This window comes from Camelus ferus, chromosome 11, assembly GCF_009834535.1.
Source record: "Camelus ferus isolate YT-003-E chromosome 11, BCGSAC_Cfer_1.0, whole genome shotgun sequence".
NCBI lineage: Eukaryota > Metazoa > Chordata > Mammalia > Artiodactyla > Camelidae > Camelus > Camelus ferus.
Window position 1 is genome coordinate 73,529,300 of NC_045706.1, and position 22,773 is coordinate 73,552,072.

At 47.9% G+C, this 22,773-nt stretch overlaps 1 protein-coding gene across 9 annotated transcripts in view; it reads left to right on the top strand.

The window, feature by feature from the left end:
* TBCE (tubulin folding cofactor E) overlaps positions 1-22,773 on the top strand; it is a 72,125-nt gene that overhangs the window by 40,411 nt on the left and 8,941 nt on the right. For 4 of the 9 annotated variants that reach the window (XR_004324152.1, XM_032491887.1, XM_032491889.1 and 1 more), the window contains exons 3-8: positions 2,537-2,621; positions 11,883-12,068; positions 16,212-16,300; positions 17,245-17,325; positions 21,076-21,175; positions 22,457-22,559. Coding sequence is in view for 8 of the 9 variants with exons in the window: in XM_032491887.1 (XP_032347778.1) it covers positions 2,537-2,621; positions 11,883-12,068; positions 16,212-16,300; positions 17,245-17,325; positions 21,076-21,175; positions 22,457-22,559 (644 nt within the window). In the remaining variant the exon portion in view is untranslated. Of the gene's footprint in view, positions 1-2,536; positions 2,622-11,882; positions 12,069-16,153; positions 16,301-17,244; positions 17,326-21,075; positions 21,176-22,456; positions 22,560-22,773 lie in introns of all 9 variants that reach the window. The other 5 variants (XM_032491890.1, XM_032491891.1, XM_032491893.1 and 2 more) reach the window with 3 other exon arrangements.

The window sequence follows — 22,773 nt, forward strand, 5'->3', positions numbered from 1 at the left end:
TCTTTTGTCTTTTTCTTTCTTTTTGCATTTGTACTGTTTGTTCTTAGAGCTTCTTAAATTTGTGGTTCAGTGGCTTTCGTTAGTTTTGTAATAATTTCCATCATTATTACTTCAAAGATTTCTCCTTCCACAGTCTCTCCTGCTCTTTTTTGGGGCCTGCAGTTACATATACTGCAGGCCCTTTCATTGTATTCCTTATGTCTCTTACGTGCTAGTCTGTTTTTCATCAGTTGTTACTGTGCTTTGTTCTGTACATATTTTTTTCTGGTCTAACTTTTAAATTGTGTATAATCTATGATAAAACTCTATCCATTGAATTATAATCTGAATTAGTGAATTTTTCAGTTCAGAATTTCCATTTAGGGTTTTTTAAAAAGTTTAAAAATTTCCTGCTGCAGTTCTCACACACATCTTTTAGTTTCCTAAAAATGTTAAACATAGTTAAAACGCCGTCATGCAGATGTCTGGTGGACCTATTTTTGTTGGCCGCTGTTCCTCTTGGTTTTCAGTCGTACAGTCTTGTCTTTCTCTGTGTGTGCTTGAGTGCCGGGTATTGATTATGAAGAATTACAGTTGCGCTCTGCGATGGTCATATCTTCCTCCTGAGAGGACGGAGGTAACTCTGGCAGGGGGAATTCCAGATCGCTGTAAACAAATCTGGGAATGAGATTATTTGGAGTAGGCCTTTGGTCCCTGCAAGGTCTAGTCTGTTTAGAGTTGGTTCCTACATGACTCGTAGGATGAAGATGTGTCAAGCCCCTGTACAAAACCTAGAGAGTTGCCTGCAACTTTCCCCTTCCTGGGGAGGCTGTGCTGTTTAATATTGATCTCTTAGCCCCGCAAATTTGTCCAAAGCTCGTTCAGCTTTTTAACTTCTTCGCCTTTTCTACCAGAATCAGCAGATGCTTCATGGAGAAAAAGTTGCTCTAAATGCTTCGTTCAACTCTGAGCTCCCCCTCTGTGCTCAGATATTGGCCTTGTAATTCTTCACTGCCTTGGTAGCTCTCTGGTGTTTTCAGAGAAATATATTGTATGTATCATATTTTTAAATTGTGTTAAGTTATACATAACTTATGATTTAATCACTTTTAAGTGTGTAATTCAGTGATATTAAGAACAGTAACATTGTTATGCAGTTGTCACCACCATCCATCTCCAGAGCTCTCTTCTTTTTGCAAAACTGAAACTCGATACTCATTAAACGCTAATTCCCCAGCCTCCCCTTCCCTCAGCTCCTGGCAACACCCTTCCACTTTCTGTCTCTGGATTTGAGTACTCTAAGTATTTCCTGTGAGTGGAATCATGTATTGTTTGTTCCCGTGTGTCTGGCTTATTTCCCTTAGGGTAATATCTTCAAGGTTCATCCATGTTGTAGTAGGTGTCAGAATTTCATTCCTTTTAAAGACTGAATGATAGTCCATTGTATGGAGATATACCACATTCTGTTTATCCATTGATCCATCAGTGGGCACTTTGTTCATCCATTCGTCCATCCACCTTTTGGCTGTTATGAATAATGCTGCTACATACCGGAGTATACTAACATCTGTTTGAGTCCCTGCTGTCAGTTCTTTGGTGTGTATGCTCAGAAGTAAAATTTGTAAATCGTATGGTAATTCTATATTTAGCTTTTTGAGGCCCCACCGTACTGTTTTGCATAGTGGCTGCACCATCTAACATTCCCACCAGCAGTGCCTGAGAGCTCTAGTTTCTCCACATACTTGCCAATGCTAGTTATTCTTTTGTGTTGTTTTGTTTTTTGACATCAGTCATCCTAATTGGTGTAAAATGAGTTTTTAAAATAGTTCATCTAGATTTTCTAGTTCTCAGCAGGAGGGTAGATCACAAGTGAATGTCTTTGTCTTACTCTTGTACCCAGCACAGTGCTAGATTCACAGTGGGTACTTGGTAAATGTGGGTGGAAGAGAGGAGAGAAGGTGAAGAAAATGCTCTGAGGACTGAAGGTGGTTTGCAGATGTAAGACACGAGTTACAGATGGTGTGGTATGACGTGTGAGTACTGGCTTCTGGAGTTAGAATGACCTGGCTTTGAAGATGTGTGACTCTGGCTGTTCTTTTATCTATATTGAATAAGAATACTAATTGCATTCAGAACTTTATATTATGAACAGCAAATTGCTAGACTAGGACTCAAGAAAGTGTGTGTGTATCCAGGAGCTGTTAAAAAGAGGATAACAAGAATACCTCCCTCGTAGAGATGAAATTAACGTCTGTTTTAAGGATAACATGAAATTATGCAAAGAAAAGTTCCTGGCGTTCAGGAAGTGCTCAGTACATTTTAGCTGCTGCTGTTCCCTGAAGTTGTGTTATTGGTTGGCTTTTGGAACCAGATGTGCTGTTGCATTTGCTGATTGAAGTCCTGAGTCTCAAGTTAACTTGTTTTTCAGAGACATTTCTTCCCTGCCCCCACCGGTGTTGGTGTGATAGTTTCCATGCCAACTGGATTTGCTTGTAGGAAAGTGGAGCATCGCCTGTGTCATAATTTATTGCTCATTTGGTTTTTCTTGTTCTGCCAGGACACTGGTTAGGAGTGGAATGGGACAATCCTGAGAGAGGAAAGCATGATGGAAGCCACGAAGGGACTGTGTATTTTAAATGCAGGTAATTTTCCATTATGAATTGTATGGTTACTTAGGATAATATTTAATAGTTGAATAAACGGCGGGTGGGGAGAAGAAACAATGTTTGGCTTTTGGGATAGTTACAATGTAGAATTTGGTGTGTTCTTAAAAAAAGATGCTTCTATTAGTGGAATTTTTTCCTTGCTTTTAAAACTCTTGAGTCATAACCTTACAGGTGGCGTTGCTTTCTTTGTCCTTTTTTGTGTTTTTGTTTCGAGACAGTTTTTCTGTTGGATATAAACATTTCTCATTGATTCATTAACACTTTATCCTTTAAGTGAATACTAGAGAAGAGAAATGGCCTAGGTAACCAATAAGAAGCAGTTGATTAAACAAAATACAGAACATCCGTAGTGGAGTGGCAGGCGGCGAGGGGAAGAAGCCCTTGTCACGGAGAGACTCACACTCGTACTGCACAGCTACTGGCGTTTCTAACTGCTTGTTTTCAGAGAAACTGCACGAAGCTCTGAAAAGCGTGGTGGGGAGTTTCAGGCAGAGTCTATCTTTTAGATTTTTGCTGTTTGTTTTTTTCAGGTTTCAGTTTCCCATAAGAATTTTTTAGTAGTAAGCTTATTATTCTGTAAATGTGTTACAGTGAACACAGTTCTGGCCTAGAAATCAAGAGGCTCCTCACATTGCTTTTAACAATTTTTACGACCCTAAACAAGGCGAAATTTACCAACCTCTAAGATGAGGGTCAGAATTAGTAACAAAGTATGTGTCCTGGTCCACTCTCCTGTGACTTTAGGATTGGCACGTTCCTAGAGGCCAGCTGTGACGACAGTGGCCCGGGACAGCTCCGAGTCGGCCAGGAGCTCAGGGAGGGTGGGGGGAGCAGTCCCTGTGTTGAGAGAGATGGTGGAAGTAGAAATTTCTTAGCTTGGCCTGGTGGTCCCTTGTCTGCCTGGGCCACGACCTCCCAGAACCTCCAGTGCAGGAGCGTCCCCTGCGGAGTGTGCCCCAGCACCTGCCACGTGGCCTGTGGTCACACTGTCCTTGGTGGTCTCTGGGTGTGATGATGTTTTCCATCTTGGTTACTCCGAGTCGGAAAATCCAGACTTGGGTCAGTCCCGACAGATCCAGAGTTTGCCCTGAAGTGCTGATGGGCACAGACTTAGCGTCTGGGTTCTTCCCCTTGGAGGAAGCATTTCCTCTTCTGCTGTAGTCATGCCTGAGCATTCACGTGTGGGAATAAATATTCTCTTATTATAGATTACTTTTCTTTTATCTCAGTGAAATGGGCACTTTGTTGACTTTGGGATCCTATATGGGTGGGTAATTCCATCGCAGGTTACAAAGGGGGCGCTGGCTCTGACGTGGAGAACCCTGCTCTGGACTGAAGGACTCACCCTGTGCTTTCTGGTCGTCAGCGCTTGTGCTGGTATTAATCAGAGCAAGGCCTCAACTAGAAAAGACTACACCAGTATCTCGGGGTCTCTAAATCAGACAGAACAGATCATACCATGCGCACTTGTTGTCAGACTAGCTCAGATCTCCTCCTAACGCGTCATAGACGCGTCTTCCCTTTTAAGAAATCCATTGGAGTCTTTTGTATTTTTCAGATTTTCCTTGGAAAGTCATAATAGCATGATGTTTTACCGCAGTAAACATTCTTCAGTGTTTAGATGCTGTTTTCATGAAGGCAAAGCAACAGCAAGTTGTCAGGTCATAAGTTGTCACCTCTGATACATGTGAAATAGGTAGAGGCAAGATGGTGACATTCCCGCTGTACCTGAGGGGGAAAGTCAGAAGCTGGCGCGTTTACAGCGGAGCTGGGACCCGCGTGTCTTCAGAAGCACGTGCTAACACCCCGCGGCTGGCAGCGCGTTACGCGTGGTCTAACGAGGTGGTTACACGGTGTGGCACGTACATCTCGGGAATCCTGGCTTGCTGTCCTGTGCATTCCAAGCAGGACATCGGGGTAGGTTGAGGGGAACGTTTGAGCTCCCTCTCGCGTCTCCCCAGCGCCTCAGGCGGCTGGGGTGACTCCCTGCCGCTCCAGGACAGAACTGTGGGGCAGACGGTGGTCTTCTGGGCCTGGCTCACGGCATCCATTCTTCTCTGTGTATTTTTCCCCAACCAGTCCAGCTCAGCTTGGTCCCATGAGACTCCAGTTTAGATAGCATAACATTTGCAGGAGTGTAACCTCTGTTTTAACAGTGACCTTAAAGACCTGTCAAGGCTTTCACCCAGAGAATAACGTTTTTACAGTCAGCTTCCAGCGTGTCTGTATTTTGCCACAGTCGTCCCTTATGCTGGCCCTTTGAGATGGCAGTGGCAGGCACAGATGACCAAGCCGGTTATGAGTACAGCTTGACAAGCTGGAGCTGAGCTCAACTCCTGTCTGGGAATGGACTCCTCTTCAGTGCAGGTCTCTACAAATGGGGTGAATCTTTTTCTTAGTTGGTGTGACATGGTCAGAGGAGGATTAGGGAGTGGAGCAGACACCTCGGAAGGCCCCCCCAAACATGGGTGTTGATAATTTCACGTCACTCTTTGGTTTTAATCTGAACTCATATAACCTAAGGTAACTGTGGCCATCTCCTGAGCTAGCATTACCCATAATCAATATTTGTGACACTCCTAACTTACAGTAGTAATGTTCAGGTTTACCCAAAATTGGTGGCCATGAACCCGCCATCAGTGTTTCTCGCAGGCGCTTCTGTTTCCGTCTCTTGTCTTTTTGGCGAGTTGAGAGGTTCGGTGAAGGCGATGAACTTGAAGTTCTCTCTGCCTTGTTCCTAGAGTTCCAGTGTTTTCCTTTCAACCTAAACTAAAGCATATACTCTAAATAGAGCTGTGTGGTCAGTGTTTCACCCTCAGCTTTTATTTAAAATGTCCTCTTTTGAAATAATTACATGATTTCTCTTTTCTGGTGAGCAAGAAATCTTAAAATCTTTCCTTTGACACCAGTGAGTGGAATTTAACTTGAGTCCTTGGCGTCAGAGGGGACACACTGTTTCAGACTGTGGCCACCATACGGGAGGGCTTGAAAAAGGGAAGTCCCGGTTACTTACCTGTGTGTGTCGTGGGATTGTTGCAAAGTGTTTGGAGGTTCTTGAATGAGCATTAATGGGTCAGTATAAAATATCCCCTGGGATGGCATAAAGTGTTAGAAGAATTAAAAAAAAATCACTATCATTAGCGTGCTGAGAGGTTACAGACAGGGCATAACTCCGTCAAAGGTGAAGAGAGAGACTCCATTTTGGGAAGCTGCCCGTGAATCAGGGCAGAGGAGAAATCGTGTCATTCAGAAGCAGTGTCCAAAAAGATGCTCATCTGCTGGGCTGTTTTTTTTTTTTCTGTTTGGAAAACAAGTTCCCTGGGTCAGTTCTTTAGACATGACAGTGATGTACGTTCGATAAGAGTGAGTCTCTCTCCTCCCATGGTGGACAGTAGTTATGCAAGCTTGCAGAAAAGACTCTGCCAGTGCCTGTAGCAAGCAGTGCAGCAGGACCAGCGTGTGCCAGAAACTCCCCAGTCGGCCGGTCTTCCCCAGCCTCCAGCACCTACACATTAGCCCCAGTCAGCAGGATGCTCACTAGGGGAGTTTGGAATCTGTTGAGGACCCTGCCCCTTTGAGTAAGTGTTGCCAGATTCAGCAAATAGAAATACAAGATGCACAGTGAAATCTGGACTTTGGATAAGCAGTAAGTCATCTTTTACTATAAGTGTGGGGCATGCATGGTACATACCTGTACTGAAAAATGGTGGTTTATGTGGAATCCAGATTTACTTGGGCATCCTGAACTTTATTTGACAGCTCTGTTGGGCAGATTGAATCTTGATTACAGGACCTGCTGAGAGTCTTCCATTTCTGCCAGGACCGTGGTCAGGACGTTCCTTTTGTGGGCTGCCTCAGTAACTGGGGGGCAGAAGGAGGCGGGAACTCGAACAAGCTGAATGCTTTCAAGAGAAGAAGTCGTGGGCTCTCTTCCTCCCACCTCCAGTTTTTTTCTCTTCAGACAGGATTCAGGATTTCAGGTTTGGCCGCAACGTGTTGATAGAAACCTAGGATCTGTGGCGTCCCTGTGAATTACTAGTTTACCTCTGGAGATGTGGTGGTGTTGACAGGCACGCCCTCAGCCAGTTTCCTTATTTGCTGGGCTCTTTTGTTTTCTGAGCAACCTGCCAGCAGTGTTCCAGAGGAGACAGATCTTTGATGTTTTCCTTTGATCTGTAAAGGGCGCAGCGCCTGCTTTGCAGCCTCTGAGCACCACTGCTCGCTCCTTTCATCTGCCTGCAGCCAAGCTAAACGGGAATAAAGGTCTCTCCTGGCATTGTTCATTGCCACTGTTGAAGTGTGGGTTTAGTACAGAAGAGAAAACCATGGTATTTGTTTTAAATTGTCGTTTTCTCATTTATTATAAATGTGCTGGTTTTAAAATTTGTGTCTGTATTTTTTTTAAATTTAAATCACATAATATTTGAAAGATAGATTTTCCTGTTTCTATTTCCACCCCCTCTCCATGTTACTCCTTTAAGGAACGCTAATACTATTTCATAGATTTAATAATTTCATTTCACTAGAATTTCAAATTTCACTGTTTCATTAACCAAAACCTATTTCATAAACGGGAGATTCTAGGAATAGTCAGATGCAAAACTCATTTGTTGGTATACATTTAGATAGATGGAGGTACATGAATTAATGTTCTAAATTGTCTGGAATTATTTTTCCAACACCTGACAGCATACCTTGGGATTTAGTTCCACCATGTACAGGTGTAGTCTTAACATGCGTAACAGTCAGTCGTCAGTAAACACAAGATCTGACTGTGTGCTGTCGGAATGGAGAGTTAAATGAGGTGACCTGAGAGTGATCTTTGTCATTTACTTCATAAAAAGCACCTTTGTTTAAACTGTGATGTGTTACGTCCCACGTCACAGTTGTGTGTTTCGTGGTCACAGTGCTGCTGTGGCTGTGCCTTCTTTGTTCGCGTAGGTGTTGACACGTAGGATCTTGCTCTGTGCTCATGGGAGGGCGGAAGTACCACCACATTGTCCTCAGACCCCTGCATGTGTGTTTCAGGGTCCACATCAGAGTCTCCTTCTCTGTGCAATACGCACTAGACCAGGGCTTTTTTTGTGCTACGTGTCCTTTTGGGAGGCACAAAATAATATTTTTATAAAACAGGAAAAATACATTATGTTACCGAGGAATATTTGGTTACATTGAAGTAATAAAAATATTTAAAAATTACCGTATGGTTATATATATATCTCTGTATTAAGTAATATTAGATAATAAGATCTAGCAACAGATCTAATAGCTACTAGAATTTGTGGTAGTGATGAAAATAAATATATTTTTTAAGATCTCTGCAAGGACTGTAAAGCGATACAGAAGTGTCTGATTTCTGTAGGTGACAAAGTACGGCAGATACTGCTGTGGTGTGTTGCCTGGATTTACAATTACAGGGGGTCCTGAATTTTAACTAGAGGTTGTTGAAAATAACACATTTCCCCACCTATTTCAGTTAGCTATTTTTTAATTTAATTTATTTTTTATTGAAGTCTAGTCAGTTTACAGGCTGTGTCAGTTTCTGGTGCACAGCATCATGTTTCAGTCATACATACACACACATACATTCCTTTTCAGACTCATTTTCATTATAGGTTACTACAGGATATTGACTAGAGTTCCCCATGCTGTATACCAGTTAGCTGTTGACGCATGACCAACCATCCTCAAACCCGGGGCTGCAGCCGTTTTACTGCTCTGACTCCGTGTCTCGGGGATTTGGACAGATCTTGGTGGAGACAGTTGTCTCTGTTCCAGCGGTGCTGACCAGAGGATCCCAGATGGCCTTGCACGATGGGGCTTGGTGTTGGCTGGTGGGGGTGGGAGACCTTGGGTCTCCTCTGCGTGGGATCAGCCTCTCTCTCTCCCGCGGCCTTTCTCCCTAACCTAGAGCTTTACACAGCACCTGGTCTCCCGGAGGGTGAAATGGAGACTGCGAGGCCTGCCAAGGCCAGTAAGAGCAGGTCGCAGGGCGAGTTCAGATTCAAGAGGAGGGAAAAGGACAAGCGGCAAAAGCACGATGCCTGAGGGCCTGTGGGCTGGGAGTCGTCATGGAGACAACCCACCACTGTTCACCTGCTGCTCACAGTAACTCACCTGCCTCCCCCTTGCAAAGTTCACTGTCCTGTCTGCCCCAGGCTTTTCCCCTTTTGACAGTGGCTCGAGGTCCAGGGCATCACTGTCTGAATTAGTTCCAGAGGCTCCTGGGTCCAGTTCTCCTGGTTCAGACACTGCGCCTGGACCCAGAGCTCTGGGAAGTGCAAGGTAACTGCCCTCCAGGTGCCTGCGGGGCGAGGTCCGGAAAGAGGGGGGGCACTGAGCTCAGCATGCTCTCGTCTGGAGGAGTGTCACTGGGCAGGGGACAGGAGAACAGGGACAGTCACTGAAGGGAGAGGAAGGGTGGGAGGGGGAGGTGTTTTCAGATGGGAGGAGGTACCAAACTTGGGTGCTGCTGAAAGGAGCCCCGTGATGCAGGAAGTTCAGTCCTGTGCTGCAGCTGAAGCAGGTTCTGAGTCTGGGTGGTGCCTTGTGCTGTCAGAGGCTCACTGGCTACTGGAAGCTGCCTAGAAAGTACTTCGTTTGACCTCTAGGAAAGGCTCTGTTTTAATAAACACACTTGTGTCACTCAGCTAAGGAGAATAAATATAGCTAGCCTCGTTTTTCAGGAGTTCAAGAGGATCTACCTAAGAAATGCTCTAGTCCAGGGCGGACTTCTGAAGCTTAACCTGAAAGGCAGCCAGGCGCCTGGCAAGCTTACTGGAACCCACCCCAGATGTCTGTTCGCTGGGTGGGACTGGGCTGGGGCCCACGAATCTGCTGTTGGAAGCAACATGCCAGAGGTTCTGATGCAGGGGCCTCGCGTCCCACCTCAGGAAACTCTGACCACGTGACCCGGTTTCGGCCGGGGGTCCTGGGGTCACTGGACAGAGTTTGTGCAGCCAAGTCCAGGAGTCTTGGATTCCTGGCTACTAGTGCACCGTCGTTCCCTGCGTTTCTGTCTTGGCCTCCAGACCCGAATCACTGTGTCTCTGTAAATTACACACAGCCCTTAAATGAAAACCCTAGCTACCCCGTACATTCCCAAGACGGGAGGAGGGGGCAGGATAAGGGTGGGCGCAGCATGTGCTCTGCAGCTCGGCAGACCTGACTCCGTCACTTAGCTGTGTGACCTCAGGCAGCGGAGGTGCCAGGTGCCATCCTCAGCCTGTATCCTCATCTGTAAAGCCCTCTCAAAGAGGATATTTATAGGGTTAAATACACCGTGCTGTGCAAGCCATTACTGTGTCGCCTGGCATAGGCTGTGTGTCCTTTACCGACAGTTAGTGTATCTGATATACTTTAAAAAATAAATCCACACACTTTGAAATACTGGGCCCAGAGGCCATATTCTCTCAACTTGAGCATCGGCCCCCACACATGTTCAGATGGGCTCCTGTAGTAGGTAGGTGCGCCACGGATGGTGACACAATTGCAGATAGGAGCTCTGCGCAAGTCTGCTAAGAGAAATACGGTTCTGAGGACCTCCGAGCCACTTCTTCTTACCTGTGGCATCACGTCTAACTTTTTGAGATGACAAGTTCCTTCCATAAGCTGGTCGTCTCTCCAGACTCACTTCCCGGAAGAAAATGTATCAATGTTCATATTGATAAAATGTATCATCAGCGTTACTTTCATTCTCTTTAATTATGGTGACTTCTAGGAAAGTTTGATTTCTTTCAGAGTTAAAGGCTGTAAGCCAGAATGGTGTTTATAGTACAGTTTTTGACAGCTCATGTATTTCATCATTTATTCTCTAAATGATCAAATGATAATATTAACATTTACAACTGTTATAGGCGTACTTAGATTTCTCTCAAGTAAGATCATCGTTGCCATGGTATAATGCTGAAATTTAATGTGTCTAAAGGCCTGTTTGGAATCTCTTGGAAAGCCTGAGAACAGTCATTACGTACAGCAATGTGATTAATATTTTCATTGAATTCTGCTAGAGATTATTATGAAAAATTACTATAAAACTTGAACATAAATTGTGGTAAAATATCCTGTATTTCCTTAGAATTCTTCCTACACGCTCTATTGTAGCCCCATATTTAAACTGTTATTTCGTTCAACTTTGTTATCATTTCAAAGATTCTGTGCGTAATCCTGTTATCCACAAATGTTTTCATTTCTCTGTGTCCTTATTCGATCTGTCTGTCTGTTAATATGATTCCTCTCTACTTGTGTCATGTACAATTTGGTTCAATTTTTAGAAATCTCGACATTATTCTGTAAGTAATTTTATTAAGTATTACAGCTAGAATATTTTAATGACTACATCTATCTGGTTTACTTAATAGTTCCTGTCCAGCTGGGCATTTTTATGGTTCCAGAGTCCCTCAATTACGAAAAAAAAATGCTATTATATAGAATCTCTGTAAATGCAGTTTAGTTTTTATTTTTAAATTGTTGCCTGCTAACAAATTCCCAGGAGTATGATTATACAGTCAAAAACTAGGCCAGTTTTGCAGTCTTTGTGGTGTTAAGACTTTTTATTTTTTGCCAGTTTTGTTGAAAATACTTTAATTATTTGAATTTGCATTTCTTTTCTTTTTTTTAATTGAAGGGTCATCAGTTACAGTGGATCATTTCTGGTGTACAGCACTGTACAATGTCCAGTCATGCATATACATACATATATTTGTTTTCATACATTTTTTCATTTAAGGTTATTTACAAGACACAACATAGTTCCCTGTGCTGTACAGCAGAAACTTTTTTCTAATCTGTTTTTATATATAGTGGCTAACATTTGTAATGAATTTGCATTTTTTAATCATTAACAAGATAAGGCTTTTCCCTCATAGAAATGCTTTTAATACTGCTGTTTCCTCTTGTGGATTATCTGTTCTATATTTCTTGTCTGTTTGTTGAGATTTTACATGCTTGCATAAGTTCACAACCCTTTTATGGTCAATCCTGTTGCTTATACACTTTTTTTTAGTGTATTACTTTTCCTTTTGTGCTGATTTTGCTTGTTCAGCATACAGACAGTATTGAAAACCTTCAGAACGTTGCTTTATGGCCATTCTTGGTGGATGTAGCTTCTTGTTTTAAATGGTTTCAGTTGCTTTTATTTGCTAATGTATTTGTAAACACAGACCTTTTACATTCGTGGCAGCCTGACAGCTTATAAAGCATTTCTGTGTATGTATTTCCATTTCTCTCCTCTTCCAGGCACCCAACAGGGGGATCCTTCATTCGTCCAAATAAAGTAAATTTTGGAGTGGACCTTCTCACTGCAATTAAGAACCGCTATGTGTTAGAAGGAGAACTGGAGGAAGAGGAAGAAGAGGAAATTGTGACAATTGGCAATAAACCTGTAGAAACTGTTGGTTTTGACTCTGTTGTAAAACAGCAAAGGTAAGTGGAACAGACGGTGGTAGAGGTGACTTACAGCTTCATCAGGGTTCGGGATAGAAGTTATCTGACTGTACGTCAGTGCTCAGAACTTTGCTCCCAGACTGCTGTGTCTGTTCTGCAGAACAGAGGAATCCGAGGACTTAGGGAAGTTAAAATCCTTATTTTAGCACAGGGTGGCTGGACTTTTCCAGATTGGAAAGAGAACATTGATTTGCCCATCGTCAGTATTTACACCGTGCTGCATTGTGTTGACTGATTATTAAGTAGCCAAGGTTGGCATCTGGATGATGAGGCAGGAATGGAATGGATGTCTCCGTTGCCCTGTGCCCGGCAGCATGCTGACACTGCCTCGTCCCGAGGAGGCCCAATCTCTGGCCGCACACCCTCACCACCCGGGGGCTTCTGAAACACACAGTCCTGGGTCCCACCCCAGGCCTCCTGAATCAGAGAACCATGGGCTCTTGCTTTTAGGAAGTACCCCAGATGACTGTAGCCTACTGCGGGCCAGTAAATAATGCATTTTGAAACTGCTGAGTTGGAACATTCTCTGATTCTTGTCAAGCACCTCACTGCCCGTTCCATGCGCTGTGTAACCCAGAGAGAGTGGAAGCTGATATGCCCACCAGACACTCACGGCTGCCTGAGAACCTCCCGGGTTACTCGCGTTTAGCGATGCTCAGCGCTGTGCTGTGGGCCCCCGACCTGGATGAGGCGGCCTGGTAGCGACCCCTGGTGGCCGCTGTGGAGAGCAGTCGATTTGCCGCTACTTGGCGTCTTTTGGTCTCTAAAGTTCCACTTGAACTGTGGTTTTGTTCAGAGTAAATTTCCTTGCTATCTTTTTGTTGTTCTTGTTGTAATTATTATTAAGATTTATCATAAAACAGAGCTGAAGTGCATATGAGGACAGTGTTGAAGACTAAGTTCATTTTTTAAAAAATTGAACAATTACAATGTGTCAATTTCTGGTGTACAGCACAGTGTCCTAGTCATGCATATACATACGTATGTTCCTTCTCATGTTCTTTTTCATTAAAGGTTATTACAAGGTACTGAATATAGTTCCCTGTGCTGTACAGAAGAAACTTTAAAAATCTATTTTTATATATAGTGGCTAACATTAGTAAATCTCAAACTCCCATATTTATCCCTTCCCACCCCCTTTCCCCGGTAACCGTAAGATTGTTTATTATGTCTGCGAGTCTGTTTCTGTTTTGTAGATGAGTTCATAGTCTTTTTTTTTTTTTTTTTAGATTCCACGTAAGAGTGATATATAGTATTTTTCTCTTCCTGGGTTAGCTCATTTCTTGATACCTCTGCTTTTTAGTATAGATGACCAGTGTTTAAACATAAAACAACTCAGAAAAAATATGAAAAGGATTATATGTATGTATGTGTGTGACTGAAACATTATGCTGTATGCCAGAAATCGACACAACATTGTAAACTGACTCTCCTTCAGTGAGAAAGAATGCAAATTTTAAAAAGTACTTTTCACAATATTTAATATAATTAAAATAAAACCTAATATTATTTTTAAAAACTCAGAATACATCAAGATTTTTTTAAAAGCAATAACTTGACTGTTACTTATAAACAATATACAGTCATTGTTGAGGACTTAGAAAATATAAATTGAACCAGAGAGAGTCATGACTGTTGCACACTCGAGAGAGAACTAAGGTGAATGGTTTTTGCTGCTGATTTCTAGAACTGTGTGCTTTATGGGGTTAGAGTTCTTTGTTTTTTCCACTTGAAATGCAAATATTTAAGTATCTTTTTCCCCCAAAAGAGGCACTTTGTTTTTCTCCCTAGCCGGTTAATCTCTCTCAGAGAACACCATGGGATCTGTGAATATTAACAAATTGCAACAGATTTTCCTCCCCTAGTTTATGAACAGCCGGTAGTTCATGGAGTTTTCTGGTGAAGGACTTCCTGCTTGAACATCATCGTCAATAATGAGCTAGTGTCCTTCTTGGAAAGAAATACTAGAGTCCGTCAGGCTGGGTCCAGATGTCAGCTAAGCCACTTTCTGGCTCCGACAGCAGTTACAGCTAGTTCCTTACAGTTTCTGAGCCACGGTTTCCTCGCTTACAAAGTCGTGCCTAAGCTGTGAGAGTGGTGGGGAGCGCTGAAATCCGTTTCTCTTTGGAGGTGGCTGTGGCTCTGGAGTGGTGGCTGTATTGAGACCCAATCCCTAAGCTTTGTACCAAGGTTTCTGGGCACTGCAGGGGTGCAGCGGGCGCTGCAGGGGTGCAGCAGGCTGTTGCAGGGGTGCAGTGGGCTGTTGCAGGGGTGCAGCGGGGTGTTTTTAATTTTGGAGGGAAACTGACACGTGTTGGACGTGATGCAAACTGCTAGTTGGAGGTAGTTCAGTTTCATGATCTTCCTACTACTGTTCCTTTCAGGGTGTCATGTCCCTGCACAGCTGGGCTTTTTGGCGATTCCTGTGCTGAAAGAAAGTTTCTCCTGAAAATCACCATGGCACAGGAAACGGAGGTGGTGGGGCCAGTCTGATTCTAGGGTTTGGGAAGTTGCGCAGTGCTCAACAGACAAGAAGTTGCCAGGACAGAAATCATCGCTAGATTGTTTGGCCCTGACTGCGTACTAAATGGAACCGTGAGGTGTTCCTTTTGGCCTTGGCACCATGAAAAAATTACTGACCCGTGAAGGGCCCCGTGAACTGAGAAAGTTCGGGAGCCTCTGCTTGGTTCTGATGGCCGTCGCAGCTCCTGCCCTGCCTGGTCATCTTAGTCTTCCCCCCAAAGGTTGTCAGTTTTATGTTTATTTTTATAAATATTTATCAAATGATTTACTACATGTCAGGCAGTATTGAGGGTGTCGCAGATATGAGCTCACTGTTATCATAGCGTTGAAAACTTGTGGAATATACGTAACACCAGACGTACCTTTTAAGCATTTTCAAGTGTGCAGGTCTGTAGCGATGGGTACGTCCCCAGTGTGGTGCAGCCGTCCCCACCGTCCCTCTCCAGAGCCTTCTCATCTCCCCAAAGTGAACCGCTGTCGCCGTAAACCATCACCTCCACATCTCTTCTCCCCCAGCCTGGCGATCACGGTGCTACTTCTGACCTGTGGGGTTGACACCCACCTCAGTACCTCCTATAAGTGCAGTTGTTTGTGCTTTTGTGACTGGCTTATATCCCTTAGCATAGCGTCCTCAAGGGTCACAGATGTAGCGTGTGTCAGACTTTCCTTCCTTCTTAGGGCTGAGTAAGACTCTGTTGTGTGTGGATTTACCACACTTTATGTCTGTTCATCGGTTGGTGGACACTCGGTTTGCTTACGTGTGACTGCTGTGTGCCGGGAGCCCAGGTGCACACATGTGCAATCTGAGGCTCAGGGAGGTCAGCTCACCCAGGGCTGGAGGGTGGAGTCGGGATTGGAACCCAGGCGGCCTGGCTCCAGATGCTGTGTTCTAGACACTCTTCAGCGCTGTAACGCGTGGGCCCTTTTAATGAGTAGGAGACACAGATTCTCCACTTCAGAAGTGGCTTCTGGGAGGGTCTAAAAAAGCTGAAGACACGCATGCTCTCCAGATGCATCCCTGGAGAGGCTTTCCCACTCGAGTCCAGACGGCACTGCTGGGAGTCACCCCTGGATCACCAGAGGAGTCAGTAAAGGAACTGCCTTTGTTCCACGGTGTGCGGTCGGCGGCTGGAGCGCGCGTGTCCGCCGCGGACAGGGTACCGCAGAGGGGGGACGTCAGCTGCAGGTGCGGCAGGCCCTGTTCACGGCAGGCTTCAGAGTGTGCGAAAATACCGTGATTGTTGAGGGCCATGGACATAGGTAGTAAAGCTACTAAGAAATGCTGAGCACGAAGTAGACGCCAGCCAGCCGTGGCGCGGTGCTTCCCGCGGGGGCGGAGGGCGCGCGGGGCGGGGCGGTGGGAGGGGACGCCGGGGACGCCGCTTGCGTTTGCGATGTTCGCGATGCTTGCTGGCTGGCTTTCTCTTTTTCTATTTTCTCTTTTCTTAGTAATGTTTTATTTCTAAAGTTGAGTGGTGGGTACTGGATTTCTTATTTTTTGTGGCTTCTCCTAATGTCTGAAACACCTGAATTTTTTGAAGGGCCGCTGGAGAGCCTGCGTGTTTCTGCATACATGTGAACTATGTGTTTTTCACGCAGTCAGCTGAGCAAGTTGCAAGAAGTGTCCCTGAGGAACTGCGCAGTAAACGGTGCTGGGGACCGAGGAGCAATTGCCGCCGCCTGCCCTAGTATCCTTTCCGATGAGAGCTTGTCACTGGGGCCTGACCAGGTGTGACACTTGGGCCAGGTGTCCCTGGTCGCCTCCACAGTGCCCGCTCTCCTGACTGCTTCCTCACAGGGACTCGCTCTCCCCTGGGTAGTCACCGCCCAGCTAAATGATTGCCTTCCCGGACCCCTTGCTTTCAGGTGAGGCCGTGTGACTTGCCCTGGCCAGTGAGATGTCAAGTGGGCGCTTCGAGGGGGACAGACGTGGCGGGCGCGCGCCCTGTCCACTGCCTTTCCACCCCCTGCCTGGAGCACAGACGGTGTGCCCGGGGCTCGGCAGACGACCTGTGGGAAGCAAGCTGCCCGGGAGGGATGGGGGCGCCGGGATGGAGGCGCTGGCGTCCTGGCGTCCTGGCGTCCTGGATGGTCCCTGGGCTCCTGTCCGTGTGGCTGAAAGCGGTTTGTTATGGTCCCTCAAAGCAGGCCTTCTTACCTGCGCCTTCTCTCATCAGCGTGTTTTTTTGTTTTTTACTGTCTATGTAGTCTTATGCCCACAGCTAAAAATAGAGGTGGTACGTTTAAAAGAAAAAATTCCCAATACACTTGCCCCATTTTGTAGTCTGGTGGAACACGATTCATTCAAGTGCTTCTTGGCTCTGTGTCTCCTGGGCTGCAGTCCTAAGAAAGCCCAAAAAACCAGTGGCAAATCAGATAAACTTTTTCTAATTTTATTATTTATATATTTATTTAGGGCTCTTTTTAGTTTATTGCATGAAGGAGTTACACTAGTCCAAGTTAAAAGCAGACCCCAAATGGTTATATTATACAGGCTGTGAGGGTTTTAAACTTGTAACAAGGGACAGAAGGGAAAATCTACTCATTGCAAGGAAATCTGCACTTAAGCTTCAACAAGCCAAAGGCACTTAAAACCCATGAACCTTCAGCTGGTCGTCCTTAGCCAGTCCAGTCTCTGCAAGGAGCTGCCATATGTTCTTGTGCTGGTCACCCTTCTCCATACTCTGGATGCTCGATTACAGTACCATTGCAGGCAAGTTTCTTCTTAAACGCGTTCACTAGTTTGCTTTTATCGTAATCATCAGCGATCCCTTGGACAGTGTTAAGGGTTTTCCTGCTGTTTCTCTGTTGAATTCTCATATGGATATAATCTTCAGTGCCAGCAGGAAGCAGATCCTCACCCATACTTGCATCAGCAAAGGGGTCAAAAGAGTGGAGTTCTGGACGGCGGACATGCAGTACAATTCCTTTTCCTTGGTGGAAACGGGCTGCGGAAGGTGGGCGGGGGGACGGGGTGTCAGGGCGGGAGGGGGCTTGCAGGGGAGTCCTCGGCCGTGGCTCAGTGACTGGGGCAAACTTCCTCTGACTTTAAAAGATCATCTTCCAGTTCCCTAAGTTGACCTAGTAGCTACATAATAATTTATGCAAAAGATAGCTTATAATCAGGTTTCTCGAGTAAAGAGAATATTTCTAACTACCTCAACAGTTGCTCCTTTGTGGTGACAGGGACTAGAGCAGAGATGCCGGTCCCTTGGGCCTTGGCGGGGGTGGGGTCTGTTGGGACCTGTGAACAGCCCCCTCCCCACCTTGGCCCCAGATGTGCGCGTTTCCTCTGTAGGAGAGGCGGCCAAGTCGAGGGTGTTGACGTGGGTTTGGAATCGAGCCTGGTCAGGAGCAGAGTGCCCCAGAGCCTTCAGGAGCATTCTGTACTCTGGCTGCCTCCTCAGTGATGTCAGAAGATTGGAAATTGGGCCGGTTCAAAGCTGATTTCCCACACATCAGGAGCGATCTGGTCAGCAGAGGGGTTTGGGAACTTGGCCGTGTGGCTGGTGGAGTTGTCAGCAGTGTGCTGGTTCAGCCTGTTCTTGCCGGATAAGAGCATCCCCCAAGACTTGAAGAAATGGGATTTCGGGAGATAATCAAGTAGTGGTGGATATTTGCAGACCCAGTGACGAATGTCTCGCGCTTCCTGATTGAATTCTTGCCCAAAGTTGAAGTGCTGCCTGTGTATTTAATCCGGTCACCATTGTGGGGCTCATCTCTCTTGGAGGTCATTGCTTTCGCGGGGACTGAAGTCAGTGCCCGTGCAGCCGACCTCAGTGGGTCAGGTTGGGTCTGAGGGCTCAGATCGGGAGCAGCTGCTTCACCAGTTGGCTCTGAACTTCAGGAAGAGCACGTGCCCACCGGCGCAAGAACTCCCTGGACGGTGTGCCTGTGTGTCGGGGGGGCACTGCATTCGCAGCTGCTGGGTGGTTCCGCGTGGATGTCAGGCGGCGGTGGTCCCTGTGCTCCTTGCGGACCAGTAGAAATGTGTGTGATTCCAGCCTCCGCAGTGGAGGGCGTGAGTGAGTGGACTTAAACCCTTTCCAGACCGGGTGGCCCCGGGTGAGCAGGGCTGGTGGGCATGCGGGGCGGGTGCGGACGCGCGGGGCTGGGGAGGGGCGCACGAGGGGCTGCGCCCCAGGGACTCCGGGCCCGCTGCTCCGGCCGTCGGGGACCCCGAGAGCGGGCGTGTGCCCAGGCCGCTGGAGCAGGAGCCCGAGGGGGCCCAGGACCCGCATCGCCGGCCGGCGCTCGCAGCTCATCGACCCTCCCCAGACCCGACCTCAAGAGGGAGCCGGTCCACTCGTGGCGGAAGCTCAGGCGGTTGTAGCCCGAAACCCCGCTGTTCTCTGCCGTCCCCGCCCCTGCGCGTCACTCCGCATCAGAGTTCTGTCCCTGGGCTCTGGGCTTATCTCCTGACCCTCCTGTGCCCCGTGTCCTTGAGAGCCTCGGAACCGGCTAAAAACGCGGAAACCGGCGGTAGCTTTCAGGCCCTGTACCCCACCGCCTGGAGCCGCCCAGCTCTGGTTCTGGACGGCTGAGACCGTCCCTTCCTGCGGGTTCCGCCGCCTTCCCTCCCGCCTTCCTGCCACGTGTAGAGCGTTCTGATCGGTACCGCCTACGTCCTCTCCTTTCCAACCAGGTCTGTCCAGTGATAACGCCGTTTTTATCAGAAGCTACTTTCTCCGTGTTTTATGTGCAAAGACCCACCGCTGCATCATGGGGCGTAAGAAAATGAGTTTAGAACTGAAGCTGATCTGGGTTTAAGTTCGCACTTGTTGATCTGCACAGAGGGCCTGGGACGGGGTTCGCTCACTCCCTCCCTGGCCACCTCCCCCCAGTCTGTCTTGCAGAGGTGGGAGCGCCCAGCCCAGACCTCCGACCCTGTCTCCTCTGTTCACACTCACTCCCAGGGAGACACGTGCTGCCTGCAGACGCTGGGCTCCTGCGCTCTGGCTCCTGGCCCAGTCCCATCCCCTCCCAGGCTTGTCTCCCCACCGTGTACCTGAGACTTCTGTTTGGGTGTCATCTCGAATTTAACACACCAGAACTCACGTGAAGTCCCCACAGCCCTGCTCATCTGTGGTCTTCCCTGTGTCAGTAAAGGGCACCTCCCGTGGCCTGGGCCAGGGACTGGGCAGGTAACTTAACCCTTCTTTTTTCCCTACGTCTCCCATCTAAATCCATCCGCAAGCCCCCCAGCCCCGCTTCCTCATCGGGAGACGCAGCCTGGCACTTCACCCGCCCGCTAGCACTGCGGTCTGGTCCCAGCCCCTCCCGGCCCCTTTCTGCTATCTCTGTGGTCCTGCAGCCTGCTCCCCGACAAGCCACAGAGCCTCCTTCCGAGGGTCTCGGTCAGCGCCCACCCTTGGTCCTGTCTCAGGCAGGGACTAATACAGGCAGTGTGGGTCCTCCAAGGCCCTCTGTGCCCTGGCCCAGCCTCTGGGGCCTCATCTCCAGCGCCCCAGGCCCCCTGAGTCTGCCATCCCTGCTGCAGCCAAGCCGTCGTGACCTCAGGGCCTTTGCACCATCCTTCCCTCTGCCTGGATGCTCTTCTCCACGGTGGCAGCCCCTCGTCCCCTCTAGTTCTCTGCTCCAATGTCACCTCATGGAGAAGGTGGTCCTCCATGCCCCCCCACCCTGGGCTGCAGGCCCTGCCTTCTTGCTCTGAGAACGGGTCTGTGTCTGGCACACCTGGGGTGCATGTGCTCATGGAGTTATTTGCTGAATTGGTGCATGAGAGGAGCAGTTCCCACACACATCAGAGGAGGGTGGAGACTCTCCCTCAGCCCTGTCCTGCCCCAGGCTTCTCTCTGCCTGGGGTTCTACCAGGCTCGGCCCTTCCTTGATGCCACTGCCATGTCTCCCCACCTCACGTCAGCCTTTCTCTGTCCTGCTGGTCTCCCTCTGTGCAGTCCTGTGCCAGGGACACTGGTGCCACTAAGCCCACCCAGGCCACGGGAGACCCTGATTCCAAGCCATCCTGAGCACGTTCCAACGTTTGTCCAGGTCACCCCGTTGTCCCCCGGAGGCGCGCTCAGCATGTGGGGATCCGTGCGGGGCAGAGCCCCCCTGGTGCCCGGAGGGAGGACAGTGTTGTGTCCATGTGGGACCACGGCCTGCGATGCACCCTCTGTGCTGAGTATGTCAGCGCCCCCAGCACTGTTGTCTCTGCCCTCTCTCTGGTTTAGTGTTAGGATGTTTGGTTCTTACTTATTGGATTGTCGATGTTTGTCCCAAGTTTGCAGCATGTGACAATGAACTTTTTAGTTTCTAGGTGAATAGTTGGATGATTTAAAGGGGTTAGATGACTTAATATATGTGCTCGGGGAAGAATTTCAAGCAGAGTAGAGGGTAGAAATGAAAAGTTAAAAATTCCATGTTCTAGAACTAAGAGGTAACCAGTATTACATCTTTTATGAATCTTTGTGTGTTACTGTTTCTTAACATGTGCATTTAGATATTAGAAGCATAGATTTGTCAAAAAATCTACTGTCATCATGGGATGAAGTCGTAGCAATTGCCGACCAGCTCAGACGCCTGGAAGTTCTTAACCTCAGGTATGAACTCGCAGTGGCCTGATTGTCACCTCAGATAAAAGTCCTGATCTCTCCTGCTCCCTCGTGGCATCTCTGTAGGGATGAGGTGGGGCATGGGGCGGGAGGAGGGGAGTGGCTTAGTTGAAGGTAAGTTTAACTTATTCTTTGTTATGGTTTTTCAGGTGGTCCCACAAGGTGATTAATGGGGAGTGTGCTTTACTTTTGATCAGGGAGGTGGGGAGGTTGACATATTGAACTGGAAGGTCTTCCTGGTTCTTATAAGCCTAACCTTAAAAGATGGACCACGCGGGGACCCTGATGCTTACCTGGGGAGGAGAGCTGCTCCATCCTGCAGCTCCTGGCAGGTACCTGCTTTAGGGGTGAGCGGTCTCACCAGCGGCTGCCGAATTCGGCTCTGGTGAGGATTTTTCATGGAGCTCCGGGTTTCACTGAGGTCACAGTGTTCCCGGCCTTCTTGAACATCTGGTTAGCTTTGATCTCAGACCCTCACTTTGCAGGGGCTGCGCCAGGCCTCCCCTTCTGCCCCTGAGCCGCCTCTGACACGTACAGGGGAGTCGGCTCCAGCTCAGGCACGTCCAGGGAGCAGGTGCGCGGGCCTGAAGGAGCCCCGCGTCCAAACAGCCAAGTGTGCGTGGGCCCGTGGTGCTGCCTCTTGTGGGGCTAAGGGCTCGTCTGCCAAAGTGGCGGCGTCTTTCAAAATGACTGTCAAGCCGCGGACGCCTTCTGAGGTTAGGACTTGAGAGAGCACCTCCAGGGCAGTGGTTTATCTCGTCTGTCCTGATGGCAGAAGGGCGGACCCTGCTCAGAAGCCAAATTCCAGCCCCCGGTCCAGCCCAGCGGTCAGACTGCTGAGGGTGCGGCTTCTCATCACGGCGTCCTGCCTGCAGCTCATCGGGCCGGGTGCCCTGACAGGGGCTGCCGGAGCTGCCCCAACCCTGTGTGCCCACGCCAGGCGTCAGAAAATTGTGTGTTGTTAATGTCAAAAATTAAGTAGTCTTCGGGGGAGGGTCAGCTCAGGGGCAGAGCACATGCTCAGCATGCACGGGGGCCTGGGTTCGGTCCCCAGGCCCTCCATTCAGTCGATCAGTCAGTCAATCTAATGACCTTGGCCCCAAAAACAAACAAGAAGTTAGATGGTCCTGACTAACTTTGTTTTTAATTTAATTGCGTTTGAAAGTTGAGACAAACCAAGCTCTGCATAGTAAATCGCAGACTCCCGGTGACTGTGTGAGTTGGGCGCACCTTCGGCAGTGAGCACTTTGTGTCTCTTTTTCCACACAGTGAAAATAAACTGACATTTCCCTCTGGCTCACCACCTCCATCCGGAACGTTCTCTGCACTGAATGAGCTGGTCCTGAACCGGACGGGGATAACCTGGGCTCAGGTAACCGTATTTCTTTGCTTTATTAGCCAGTAACGAGCAGTTTCAGGCTCTTGGTTTACCAGGGGATTGAAGCACAGCGGTGGCTTTGTTTTAACCACCTCATTACCCAGATAACAGGGCTCTGCAGGCTGCTCTCCAGGAAGGAGGCAGCCAGTCCTGGTGGCTGCGGGTGGAGCCCGGGGCCCCTCGGGCGGTTCTGTGCCTCCCGAGCCTC